Raw genomic sequence first — 14,522 nt, 5'->3', positions numbered from 1 at the left:
TTCATCACAAAGTTTTTCGAAGATTAGGATGTTTTCAATAAAGAGAACAACAATTGTGTTGGCAACTAGCCTAAGACAATTGTTCATCATTTGAATTAATATGGGTGTTCGTCAACCCCAAGGGCATAGCCACCATTTGAAAAAACTATTGTTGGTGTTTGTTTTCTAGATATCTGTGGACTTCGACAAGAATCTAATGATTTCTAAACTTAAGATTAATATTGGTGAAGAATTTGGCGCCATGAAGCTGGTCTAATAAATCCTCCATGTGGGGTAGAGGCTAGTATTTCTTCATTGTGATTTTGTTTAGTGCGCTATAGTTGATGCTCAGTATCCATGTGTTGCCCTTTGGCACAAGCTAAATGGAGTGTTGCAAGGTAAAGAGCTAGGTTTGATGTGTCCCTTGCCCATGATTTCTTGGAGCCACCACTCGATCTCCTCATGCTTGAGGAACAAATTGCATTACACAGATGCATTGGGTAGAGGTAACCCTGATATCAAGTTAATGGTATGCTTTATTGTACAATTTTGAGGTACCATGTTTGGTAATTGAAAGAGATCATCATATTCTTGCATGTTTTTAATCTATTTTGAATATGCCGAGGGAGTTGTGATATGATTTTAAGCCACAAGAATGTTTTCACTCTGAGGTATGACCATGAGAAGGATAAACTTTTATTTGTATGTGATATCAATGCTCACCAACAACTTTGATGACATTCCTAGAGTTTATCGATAACTTTGATAACATCAAAAACCCTAATGGCCTAGGTGAATTCAAAAAGACACTTTTAGTTTGTTTTTTGTGAACCAACCGAAAAACCACTGTACAAATTATAAATGTGAGTACTTATTCTTATTTTTTGTACACAAAGCTTCCCCTTCTAATTTGAAGAATGGATTGATCATACACACTGTACCATCTGTGTTATGTTGTAATGTGTGAATTAAAATGCTAACATACTTTACTTTTAATCAAAGAAACGGGACTCGGACTCGGCTCGGACTTGGACTCGGGACCCGACGTCAGACTCGGCTGGACTCGGGAAAGTGAAAAACTCAAGATATTTAGAGATTTTTAAAGATTTGAAAGTTGTTTCAGCACCCTTTATTGAATACACCTTAAAGACACAATAACATCATCGAACTCGGCTCATTTGATTACATACACAAGTATGCATCAATCACATAAGCATAAACGCAAATTGTAGCTGAAGGAAATAACAAACATAGATATATAAATATTGTCAAATGTATACAATATTACAAAACTCATGGAATAAAAAATCTATGTCATCATATGATCATCATCAAATGTTTCATACAAATACCAAAGGTAAATACAACTACAAGCCTATGGCTCAGAGGAGCCTGCACCCTCCGGCCCCGACCCCTTGCGAAGGCGTCTAAGGTAGGTCCTGGATGATTCGACAACCATAGCCGCTCCCCGTGACATGATGCCATGCTCACCAACATCAGGAACATCCGTGTCACTATCTGCCTCTGAATCTCCTGTATGTGCTCGTGCTCTCCGCTCCTCCTCTGCCATGGCTACAGTCTCAGCCTCTATATCTACCTGGTCGATCCAATCAGTGTTAGACTTAGAGGTTAAATTTTCCCTACTTCTATTGACGCAGTTTCCCCCCATATTTTTCGACGGGGGTTTGGGGGCAGCGCCCCCACTGCGCCCCCAAGGTGGGGTCAAGGGGCAGCATGTTGTAACCCTAATTTTTCTCATTCTCAGGCGGAGGTTGTAGTGAACAAAGATGATACCATTCATTTTAAAAAACTTTTTAAAATGTTTTTTTTGTCATTTTACTAACCCAGCCAGTAGCTGAGTTTGGGGCTCAGGACTCGCCAAGTTTGGCGAGTTTGAGCCAAACTCGCCAACTCGGCGAGTCTGGCGATTTTGCTCGCCAGACTCGGACGAGTCCGAGTCCGAGTCCCAGAGACTCGGCGAGCATGACTCGGACTCGGACTCGCCAAGTTTAGGTGACTCATGGCGATTTTCGTTTCTCTGCTTTTAATATAGTTATCAACAACACAAGTATAGGCTGACTTTATATTTTCACATGATAAACAGCTTGATTTGATCATTCCAAAACTAAGATGTGAAATTGCAAAATTATTTGGGTAGTAGTTCTTAGTTCGTTTATGTTAGCAATTTAGAACCAATTTTCTCCACTTACTCCTGACTACCTGACTACATGAATTTTTTGATATAATGTGGAATCTGTTGTGGGCAGTCCCATCCAAAGGACATCTGTCCAAACAGTAATTTCACACTTATGCTTAACATCACCCTAGATTGTGTAGGTTTTATAGTTAACTTCTGATGCATATATTCCATAGAACAATCAACAAGGTCATGCATCTAAAATCCACGAAAGAAATAAACATTACTCACTGATAGTTGAACATCTGGCATTGGATGTTCCTTAGAAGGGATTTGTATCTTGCAACCAAAGTTCTGAAACATCTCTGCAGTTGTGCATTAGTCATGGTCTGAAGATTGAAAGATACTCATATATCCTAACATTTAATTTTTTTAGCTTACTGTCATGGTTGGTTAATCTACTCACAATGTGGAAACTTTGTTCACTTGTAAATGTCAAGTCAAAGACATTGGCGAAGCTTATCCTTGACCATGGCAAGCCAGAAAATCTGATTTAATGAGATTTGGTAGAGGATCTGCAGGTGCTAAGTACAACACATTCACACTCATATCACTTTCGATTTGTGAAGGAGAGACTTAAAAGTCGACACAATCATTCTTTCACTTTTACCATTGAGACACTCTAGGATACTTTGTTTGTGAGGTCTCCTCACTTGATTGTTGCAGATTGATACTTGAGTCTACTTATTGGTTACCATAAGGCAGCTGTTGATGGCATCCATAAAACCTACATACCTCACAAGGATAATGAAGTGTATAATAGTACTTCATGTTATAGTTATGCTTTAATCTTGGGCAGGCCAATGATTAAACAAAAAACTACAAGTCATGTACATTAGAATAAACCAGAAATAAAGTACACACACCCAAGATATCTCATAGAATACTAAATTATACTATTTTTGTCCTTTTCCAATATAAGCTTTTTGAAAAAGGAACAGTGTTGTAGATGTTAGTTCCCTATCTTCATTTTTATAATAAATCCAGATTTAAAATTAACTTTGCTAGTCTCATATGTATGCTCTTACATCAAACCCTGCTGGTTTGGGAAAGCTTTGGACCTCCTAGTTTGATCTTCAGTACAAAACATAATCTATCAAAAACATTCCTCCGACAATTCATGTGTAAGTCTCTCTCATTTTCATATAAATAGCAATGGCCTCTGCAATACTAGTTTCTTGCCATTTTCAGTTTCAGTTTCAAATAGTTTTGTTTTCAACTTGCAATGTGTGGTTCATTCTTCTTATTTCCTCTTGTTGACTGTAAATGACGAAAACACTCTCTTGTAGACATTTTTTTCTTTAACTAGCCTTGTCCTTTTTGCATTTGCTTGGCCCTATCCAACCAAGAGAGATTCCTATGCTTGTCCATCTATTTAATACACACAAACGAGGAGAGTAAAGTTATTAACTTAATCTCTGTTTTTCCCTTGTTTATGCATTTTTCTTAATTTCTGCTGTGCGTCCTGAAATGGATGTGCAAACACACTTTTGGATGGTACTGATGTGTTTTCTCCAAGCTGTTGTTTGCTTGTTCACATAGGAATTTCTTTAGCCATTATCAGAACTTATTTACGGCTCCATTTTAGGTATGCACTCAACAGGTCTGCAGCCACATTTTTGTAGTTGCTGATGGGAGTTAGATGGCTGTTACATTTTAGCAATTTTTAAAAAAGTTTCTGTCCCCAAAATTTGAAGAACTAGGGTTGCAGAATTGAAGACTTGATTTTAACAGTGTGAGAAGACTGTTTTTTCCAGTAAGAGCACTTAATTTTATCTCAGAAGGGCTAATTATATTTTGAATACGGTAGCTACTGTTTTTCTTGTTTTAGATTGTTGCATTGGGTCTTGCTAGAACATCGTTTCCCTCTTGAACATACTTCCAAGCATTGGTGTTTGAGTGCAGGTGGTTTCTTCTGCGTGTGTTTGTGTTTTACGGTGGATGCTAGTTCTACATTTGCATGAAAACTTTTCTTGTTTTCTGTGTGCATTCAAACCTTTTTTGCTTTTTTCCCGTATATGCTAACGTTTTGGTATGTGTGCCAGCTTTCTCTTCATTTTTAATGTTCACACAAGCTTTTACTGAGTGCATTCAAGTTTTCTGACTGTTTACGCTTCTGTGGCATGACTGTGGGTGTTAGTAATGATTGATTGTGCCTGTTCTTGTGTACTTTTAACTAGTGCAATTAGTTTTTGTTGGTTCTCTTTCAGTCTTCCTTTGGATCCAATCTTGATCCATTCATTGTCAATGTACTTAAAACTTAAAAAACCAAAACAGAAATACATATAACTGCATTTTGCATAGTATCTTGCTTTTGCCACTATTTGGCAAGTTTAAACATTATTAATGTGAATATTTCCTTATAAGTGTTATATTCTTGACATATTCATTCAATGAACATGTGCATGCTTATAGAATGACATGCTTATAATTTGATACAGGGAGATTATTATCATGAACAATATGCATTCAAGCTTTCTCATTGTTATTGTTTTACATAAACTGCAGTGCAGTCAACTCCAGATTCAACTGATGCATCCCCAAATCCATTGAATATGGAGAGAGGATTGCGATTACTGGATGCTTTGAGAATTTTAATGCGTTCAGTACACAATCAATGGGTTTTTGGCTATTATGGAGGATTACAAACACTTGTGGCTCTGATGAAAGGTGCCTACAATGCTTTTTCTGCCAGATTCATTCTCTTTTTCATTTGGTATTTTAATCTTTTTTTCCAGATTCAACACTCACTGTTTTTTGATAGTTTTACTCAGTTGTGATTTTTGTTCTTGCTGTTTTATCCATCATGACGTCTAATTTACTCATATCAATACATATTCTTAACAATTTTATACACAATGCATTTTAAGCTCTATGCTCTTTTTTTTTTTTTGATTTTCATTCTGAGCTGAAAAAGTCCAAGAATTTTGGTTTAAAATGCCAACAATGCTAGAAATCATGTACTATAGAAACAAAAGATGCATTGAACTGTTGGACTTTTTATGTAAACAAATATGACAGAAACCTAACATATCATTAAAACGGTCTTCATGATCCTTTTTGCTTTGTCCTTGTTTGAGTAAGGAAAATCTACCCACCTAGTGACAAACATCTGCTTAAGAAATGTGAGTGTACCTGAAATGCTTTGCAATGTTACGAAGTTGGTGGCAAATTGTGTGGTTCCCAATCGCACAAACTTGTTTTCCTTGGTGAGGTCTTTAATAGGTGAGACACCCAAGGGTGGTCATAGATGTATTTTTTAATGTCCCCTTTTCTTCGAGTGATAATTAATTAATTAAATGTTAATAATTTATTTTGTAAAGTGACTTTATAATAATGTCAATGACAAATTATAAAGTAAAGTCACTTTTGAGGGGAAAAGTAAATTAAAAGAGAAATAAACTGAAGTAGTACTTTTGAAAAGGAAAAGTATTATGAAATGACCAGGATATGGCGGCCATGTTCCTAGCTGTGACAATGTATTTTGAGAAGGACAGAGAGGTTACGGCTGCCCTATGCAGGGATGTCTTCAAAGCATCCATTCTGGGGGAGATGGAGAAGGTTCTTGTCAATATTAGTGACGAACTGACCATCCCAAGGCCTAGGCATTATGACATCTTGATCATTAATAACAACCCGGTGCCCAGGAAGCATATTCTGGTTATTGAAGACCCAACTACCTTCAATGCCAGAACTAAAGAAATTCGTAGGAGCCTTGAGTTCCTCTTTTGCCTTTTTCACTTTGGTGCTCCAAGCAAGGACTCTTGGTTTGAGGATTACTTGAACTTGCAGGGTATTGAGCTGGATGGGGGGCCTGTAATCCCAGACTCCCAAGGACAAGAGGAATAACTCTCGCTGTGCTGCCCCCTTGAAGACCCCTTGAATAACTCTGGTGACATTCGGATTCTACCGCCGTGTTGTTATTATGCTATATTACTCTTTACTTCGGTGCGGTCTAGGTTATAGTATAGTTGTTACAGAGGTCTTTCTAATCTATTAGTCTCTGTTATCTAGACTAAGTATGGGCTTTTCGGTATGTTCGAGTCCACTGATTAATATGGGCAAAACATGCTTCATTCGGATCTTATGTTTGGTTGTGTCTGCTTCAATTTCTGATTAGGCAGTATAGACAACTATGGTTTCTAGGCCATATTAATGTTTTCTTAATAGTTGAACTGCTGTTAAATGTAGGAATGATATTTCGCTGATTTAAAACTAAGAATTGTGTAGACGGGGTTACCTATGATAGATGAAATACAAGGATTATATTCATATGTAGTTATATGCTCTGTATCTGTCATTTTGTGGATGAGTGGTCTATGAATCATATTCTAAATTTTATAATTCTCCTAAAAAATGTCTTGGGATAAACTCTAGAATTAAAATGCCTGACTGGAGCATTTTCTGATTATCACTATATCATCCACTATACTAAGGCGGTCCAATTTCCTTTATTCACCAAAGTGTTGCTTGATCTCGGACTAACATATGCTGACATGGTAATTTAAGATGTATTGCAGGTTTTCGAGTGCATGGTTTTGTGTTTTTGGGGTGGTTGGTCTGTTTTGCAGGGCAAGGATACTAAGAAGAAATGATTGTATCTTTTAAGCCACACCCCAGGATCAAAATCAGAAAGCGAATATAATTCTTCCAAAACTCTTAAAATTCCACAGCATTTGTATAATTTTTTATGATTTTTATTTCAATGGCAAAATTGCCAAGCAATGTAAGGTAGAAATACCATCAAAGGATTTTGTATATTTTTCTAGGAAGTCAATCTTCCTTGGGCTAGACTAGAGGTTTTCTTGCCTCGGTTCTTTCCTACCAGTGCCCACACTGAACCGAGATGTAAAATATTTTATATTAATAAAATTCTTTCGGCCCTTGGCCTATTACCTATCACAAAAAAAAAAAAAAAGTATTATGAAATGAGGAAAAAGTGCAATGAGGATTCATTATTGAGTTGTTATTTTCAAAGAAACTTTTCCTTGAGAGCTTTAGCTTGCAGGTTTAGTAAACCCTAGGACGAAAATCCTAGAGGTTTTGGCTATTTGGATGTGTTGACGTGGGAAAAGTACACTTCTCTAATCTTTCTGTTAACATAGAATAGAATGCTAAGTATCCTATCCTCTGTTGAATAAGGAAATCCTTAATGCTGTTCGGATTGATCAAAGGGGACAACCTCAAGGTTCCTACTATAAGGTCTTGACTACGGGGATAACTCAATAGTAGTGTGTTTTACCCGTAAACATGAGGGGGCTTACGAATGCTACAAGCTAGTCTGCATCTGGCAATGCCTTGATTTCAGATTGGGGAAAATAAAAGAAAAAGAGCTAGGGTTTAGGAATCCTAAGGACAATGATAGGACCAGTTGGTGTTGCGAGTAGACAGATTTCACATAAATAAATTTCTGCTTAGCCAGAGTTACACTCACAACTCCACAGGAATAGTGCAAGCTCCAAGGGAATAAAGGATTTTCAGACTGTGGATATATATTTAGGCACCCAATTTTGGCGCATCCTAAAACAAATACCCACTATTGAACTAAAGAACAATAATAGGGGTCAAACTAACCATGCATAGAGACCTACAATCAACAAGCCCCCAATGGTATGAACCTGAAATCACATCAAATACCCTCACACTTCAACATTAAAATCATTGAACACTAACTAGCTAATTTGATGAAAAAAAACCATGCCAATAGAAGAGAACAAAATGACAAACACCATACTTCAATGTTTATTTATTTGTTTCAATTGCCATTACAACAATTCCTGTCCAACAATCCTATTCTACTTTTACTCCTCGACAATCCTAGTCTACTTTTACTCCTAATTTGCTAGCTATCTAAAATTTCTAACTAACCTACCTTTTACAAAGAGTGAGGCATTGGCCTTTTATAGGTTTTACATTTTGAACCAAAGGCCAGGATTGAATCCATCCAATGGTTGTGATCTGCCTTCTAGAAGCTCTGACAACTTTAGCCCATACCTAGTAATTCCCATAACTTCCCAATTGCCCCTTTTCAATCAATTCTTTAGGTACTTGCAATTGTTATCAATCAAATTTTGCAATCAGGTAGTTGAGAAATAACTATCCTGTGTCCCCTTTGTTTTAAATTGCATTAATGGGGCCCACATGTAGCCATTTTACAATAAATCACCCCTGTTTCTACAAACAAACTTTCTGATATTTCCTACTATGCATTTCTGATTCTACCTTTCTAGTAGCATTCCTATGTAATCACCAGCCTTTAATCTTGTGATCTGGACTTCAACTTATTGTTGGTGGTGGTGGTGATGATCCTTGGTTGTCGACACCCTCAAGCTCTATCTTTGGTGACCTAGCTTTATCACGGTCCCTTCTTTAGTTGGTGTACAGGATTCTCTCTTGGCGTTAACATCTCCCTCAAACTTAAAAAGAAAATACAACAAGTCAAGAATCAAGCCAATAGAATAATACCATATCCCTTGCCTTGTGTGATTTGATGATGCGATTTCTCATTTTCTTGTTATAATTTAAAAGATCCACTTTTGGTATTTTCACTGGGGTTGTGAAGGCACCATGACAAAAGTTATTCATCAAAAGGGAGCTTGTATTTATTACTCATTTTCTTTTTAGACTTTGCAACTAAAAACTTGATATTTTGATGAGGTAGGGAGGCACGACTTCAGCATATTGAAAGGCGTTGTGAGGGGATGATAGCAAAGAAGGCGTTTTTCTCTTAAAACACAAAAACTTTATTCTATTTGCCTCAACTAAGTCTCAACCCCACTTTGGTATAATCTTCGGTGTTTTCGTTGGCCTTTTTAGAAGATGAAAAAGAGTTCGATAAAAGAATTTCAAACCTTTTCCCTGCTTCAACTTTTTAACACTGATTTTCGGTGCTCTTACCATGAAGGATGAGGAAAATAAAAGAATGATTTGTTGAACTTCTTCATGCTTTGATTTCGATCTTAACTTTGCTTAACAATTATGCCCGAACTTCTCTTATCGCTAATGATTTTAAGCATTACTTTACACCCCTTTTCGTGTTTTGTTTCAGCCTTTTCATGATTGTAGGGGGTGCGACTTTATGCAGGCTGAATCCATTTTTCGGTATTTTTGCCAATAAAAAAGGGCCGAAATCGCAAGCAAAACAATTTTGTTTTGCCCTAACATCGGATTTTGTTTGTCCTGTAAATGCCCTAAGCAGTTCGAAGCTCGGTATTTTTGATGGGTTTAGCAGATTGTGATTGAAACGGATGCGAAATGAAGTCCTCCAAATGAACAAACGCCCCCCATCAAAGCCTTTGAAAAAAAACAAGCATATTTCGGGCCTTGCATTTCGAAGGTGTTTGGCATTACCTTTGGGTTTTGAATTGTTTTTAGCAAGTGAAGAGAGGCCACAAAGGGTTCTAATTCTTCCTTACAGAGCTTTCTCTCTCTCATGGAGCAGGCTTCAGCAAACAAAAAAGGCGGGGGGTCCTGTTGATGTGTTTTTTATGCACATACGGACATAAAATAAAATACCAAGGTATCTTATCCTCTCTTGAACAAAGTCTCTCAAATGCTATGCTTCGCGATCAAATGAGACAACTCCAAGATTAGGAAATGTCACGTGTTGACTTGTGGATAAGCTCAATGGTTTGATGTGATAATGCTGGAATCACAAGGGGACTTACGTTGTACATGAATGCTTGAATACTTGGACGTTGCTGGAACGTGGGATTAACTCATCTAACAAAGAAAGATCAAAAGGAAAGGGTTTAGAGAGTCTAATCTAATCCTAAGGACAAGGAAGATAATAGATGGTGCTTTGATAGACATATTTCCCCAAAAATAACTTGGGTTTGCCAAGACAAGCAACAACTACACCAAGTTAGTGCGATCTTCTAAGGAGTCGAAAGATCTTCGTATCGAGGATCATTCATTCAAATACCCAATACTGACGCAACTTGAGCAAACATCCACAATTGAACTTAGCAACCATAATCATAAGGTTTAGGCTAACTTTGCACAGTAGCTTACAATTAGCAAACTACCAAAAGTATGAACACTTGAGGAATTCATCAAATACCATTGCACTTCTCCATCATGATCAATGAACTTCATCTAAGCTATGAGGATAAAGAACAAGAAACCATACAACATGTAAAAAGAATGCCACAATTCACCATAACTATTTATGAAAATAGTGTACCCATTTACAAGCCTTGGCAACAATTTCTGCCTTTTATCGTCCTACTCTAATTCCTAACTTCTAATGATCTAACTACTATCTTGTACTCTTTACTACCAACTATTCTATTAACCTTTACAAATGAGAGCATTGAGCCTTATATAGATAGCTCATTACAATGGATGGCTCATATCGATTCAAGTTGAATGGCCAAGATTGAAAGATAGAAACCCTAATTAGGGTTTGTTACAACCACCATTACATTGACCAATGAGAGATGAGGGTAAGTAAGATAAATAGTATTTGATGTAGTGCCACATGTCACTTATTCCCTCCTTGAATGAATGTTGTGTAATGTCCCCATTTGGGAATTTCCTTTATTTTAACGTGAAACAACAATTCCAACTTAAGTTGAGAACTGTAATACAAAATTTACCCAAACTGAAGACATTTTATCATGATATTTAACTTAAAATTTTAAGAGTAGTTTGGAAGATAGAACTTATCTTGATAGCTTCCTTTGATTTATGCTGATGATAAACCTCCCAAAAACTGATTACCATCTGCTTACAAATCTACTATAGAACTTCTTACAACCTCCTTATAAGTCTGCCATTAAATCTTCACTATCTCCTTACATAATCTGTTCATACAATCCTCCATAGATCTGCAATAATCTTTTGTACACCTCTCTTCATTGGAACTGTAATCTTACTTTTCATCCATGTCCTTGGTGCCTATGCTCAATATTCTTTTTAAAACTTCTCGTCTTATAAACCTTTAAACTATGCCTTTTATCTAAAAGACATGCCTTTTGATAACGTCTTTTAGATAACTTCTTTATTTAATTAATATATTACACATATTTCATTATATTTGCTTTCTTTATTCATGTTTAGTGTCCTTGACTAATTTCCCTTTTATATTTCCCCACACCCAACACACTTTTCCACTCTTTTAAAATATATTCTTTTATTTTACTTACATCATATTCTTCTCCACACTCCATATGTGATTGTCTTCGCACACAAATCATATATACACAACACACTACTCATAAATCTCTATTCACTCTGCACATAAATCTTCATGCATATGCCCCTTTTAGATCTATATGTTGAATCTCTAATGTTCATCACATCCCTCTATAGATCTCTGCGAGTTGTTTGCCACGAATGGGTAAACGATTAAATGCAGAAAGTAAATGCACAGAACATAATGGAAATATATTAAAGAACCAGTCTCTGTATTAATTCAACAGTCCATGTACATCAAGTGCTTATAACATTACACCCAGATATGGCTATCATGATGCTACTTCGAAGGAAAGGTATGCAATATATATTACTTGAAGGGGTGCGACCAACCGTCGCGCCCAACTGCTCTTCGGGACGACTAACTGACTACCGAAACTCATAATTACTGACGATAACATAAAATAATACGACGACATGACATAATGATTATTCCTGGCAACATCATCCCCCCCAAGAAAAAGAAGTCGTTTCCGGACGACTTAATACAAAATAGAGATGACATTAAACAAAACCAAGGTAGAGAACTACAGGAACTGCTGACGCTAGTCGAGCCCGAAACTTATACACCTGTTGCGTCCTCGCCTAAAAACCCTTTTTTGCTGCCATCCGATGCTCAAGTGCGGATGTCACCATTATTGCTTCTGCAAGGAGTTCTTTTTTCCTTGACATCACAGTCCTCCTGTGCCTAAACCAAACTTGTCTGCAAAACACGCTTTTTAGTCTTTGTCTCCACCAACTGCTACTCAAATGATACTGTCTCCCTAGCCAATTTGTCCTCGATAGCCACCTGCGCTGCCCTCTCGGCATCCAACTCTTGGGTACGTTGAGCTAAGTCTCATGCTACTACTGCCTCCAACTTGGTGGTCAGTTCCTCTCGAGCCCTCTGTGCATGCACCAAGGCAACCTCACGTCCAGTGGAGACATACTCCGAGTTCCTCAAAGCGTACCATTCATGCCTGGAGGTGGCCACTGTAGAGTTCTCCTTCGGCGCCCTCCGTGACTCCTTCTAGGTTCCCTTCAGGCAACCCTACGATGGTGTAGAGAGTGTAATTCTCTCCGTCTATCTCTGACTCCGCAACCTCCGTGACACCTTCTGGGTTCCCTTCGAGCAACCCCTCGGCCGGTGGTCCCTCGGCAAGCTGCCTTAGCCTATGCCTTCGTTCTATTTGCTGTCTGAGATTCAACGCTCTTTGTGCCACTTCCCATTCGTCACTTTGTATGTTTTTATTTTTGTCCTTATTTAGTATATTGGGCATAAATCACTTCCATACATCGCAAGCACGCACCATGTACACAAAACAAAAAACTTTTATTAGTTTCCCTTTCGGCCACAATTTATGTCAACATTGTGTCGGGGTTATTACAGGGTTCAATTTCCCCTTCGCCTCTTGCCATCACGCTCGGCGTCCCAACAACGATTGTTTTCTGCGTACTGTCGGAGGACCTGTTGGCGTCACTCGTCACGGGCAATCTCCTCCAGGCAAGTTTGCTGTGCTAGTGATGCTTGTGCAAGCAACTAGGGTGGTTCATCAACTGATTCATTGCGGGGCTAACTTCCAGTGCGGTCCACATGACACTTGTTGGGACTTCAGCCTCCGTGGCCTCTCTTCGGACGTAGGTCTCGATGGCTGCCTAAAGCAGGATTGAGAATTCCCTTGTTGTAGTGTCTTCTTCGTCGTAGAGCTCCGTTTCTGCGTCGTCAGCCTCTGGGTTGATCTCACCAACGGGTAGGCCCATCGTGTCTGTACGCCATCCCCTCCTTCCTTTCCCGAGCATGTCTAGGCAATGGTGCCAGATGTTTGTCACATACGGGTAAACAATTAAATGCAGAAAGTAAATGCACAGAACATAATGGAAATATATTAAAGAACCAGTCTCTGTATTAATTCAACAGTCCACGTACATCAAGTGCTTATAACATTACACCCAGATACGGCTATCATGACGCTACTTTGAAGGAAAGGTATGCAATATATAATACCCGAAGGGGTGCGACCAACTGTCCCGTCCAACTGCCCTTCGGGACGACTAACTGACTGCCGAAACTCATAATTACCGACGACAACATAACATAATACGACAACATGACAATGATTATTCCCAGCAACACGAGTATTCCTTACGTACTGTCTTCATTAATATGTACCTCTTCCATTAATCTATTATTGCCTTTATATTTTCTTCCATCTGAATAATATTCTGTTATATTTTTCTTTTTCCACACCACACATACAGGTTATTCTCCTTTCAGTATTAATTACGTCCACCCCGCCAACAATAATTTACAACCTCTACTTATATCTGCATTTCACCAAGAAGACACGTCTCTTCATGAAGAGTCTTCTCCAAAGAAGTCGTATCTTTTTGAAAACAAATTACTTTTCTATTAGTAATCGCACCTCTTAATTAGACACCTTAACTCATCCTTAAACAAATCACACCCCTTGGATTATGACTTTAATCAACTTTGAACTTCTTGGATTATCGGTCAATATTAAGTCACCTTGATTATATTAAGTATTAACTACGTTTCTCTGTCTTAATGAATCGCTGAAATTACTGCTTACGTTGTTTTAGCAAATTGCTGCTGCTGCTTTTGATAACAAATACAAATCATTGTATTATCTTTAATCATTGTTTAGACACTGTCTTTGCTGATTGTCAGCCTTTAATTATTGGAATTGCTACACATTTTTCGCTGCCATTGCTTATGCCACAATCTGTATGGTTGATGTTTGAATAGAAAGTTGACCACTTCCATATGTTGCTGTTTATGAACTTGTTCTCATAGTCAGTTATATGAAATGGAGCATAAATCGTTCATTATCTTTTTCTTTATTCATTTCTTTCCTTGATGCTTATAAAGTTGCTGTCATTATGAGGTTGGTAATATATAAAGATATTCAAAGTATAATCTTTGATCAATGGCTCATAATGAAGCACATCATTGATTTATATGTCTTCTTATTTCTTTGCATTATGGAGTACACATCGCTGCATACAAGTGTATTAGTTGTCTTCCATCTGATTTAATGATCTTATTAAGATCTTTAATCTGTAAATAGTCACAGGCTACAGCTGTAGGTAAACTTGAAAGAGTTTCATCACATCAATGTACAAGTCTTGAATAATGCTTTCATGTTTC

At 37.7% G+C, this 14,522-nt stretch overlaps 1 protein-coding gene across 7 annotated transcripts in view; it reads left to right on the top strand.

Annotated features, from left to right (window-relative positions):
- The window catches only part of LOC131047875 (BEACH domain-containing protein B), a 273,465-nt gene that overhangs the window by 77,032 nt on the left and 181,911 nt on the right, over positions 1 to 14,522 (top strand). For 6 of the 7 annotated variants that reach the window (XM_057981678.2, XM_057981679.2, XM_057981680.2 and 3 more), the window contains exon 5: positions 4,685 to 4,846. The exons of the other annotated variant lie outside the window; for it this stretch is intronic. In XM_057981678.2, coding sequence (XP_057837661.2) covers positions 4,685 to 4,846 — 162 coding nt within the window. The remainder of the gene's footprint in view (positions 1 to 4,684; positions 4,847 to 14,522) is intronic. 7 annotated transcript variants of the gene reach the window in all.

The sequence above is a fragment of the Cryptomeria japonica genome, chromosome 3 (genome assembly GCF_030272615.1).
Source record: "Cryptomeria japonica chromosome 3, Sugi_1.0, whole genome shotgun sequence".
NCBI classification, from domain to species: Eukaryota; Viridiplantae; Streptophyta; class Pinopsida; order Cupressales; family Cupressaceae; genus Cryptomeria; species Cryptomeria japonica.
The sequence above is the reverse complement of the archived record's forward strand: the minus strand, read 5'-3'. Positions and strand labels throughout refer to the sequence as shown.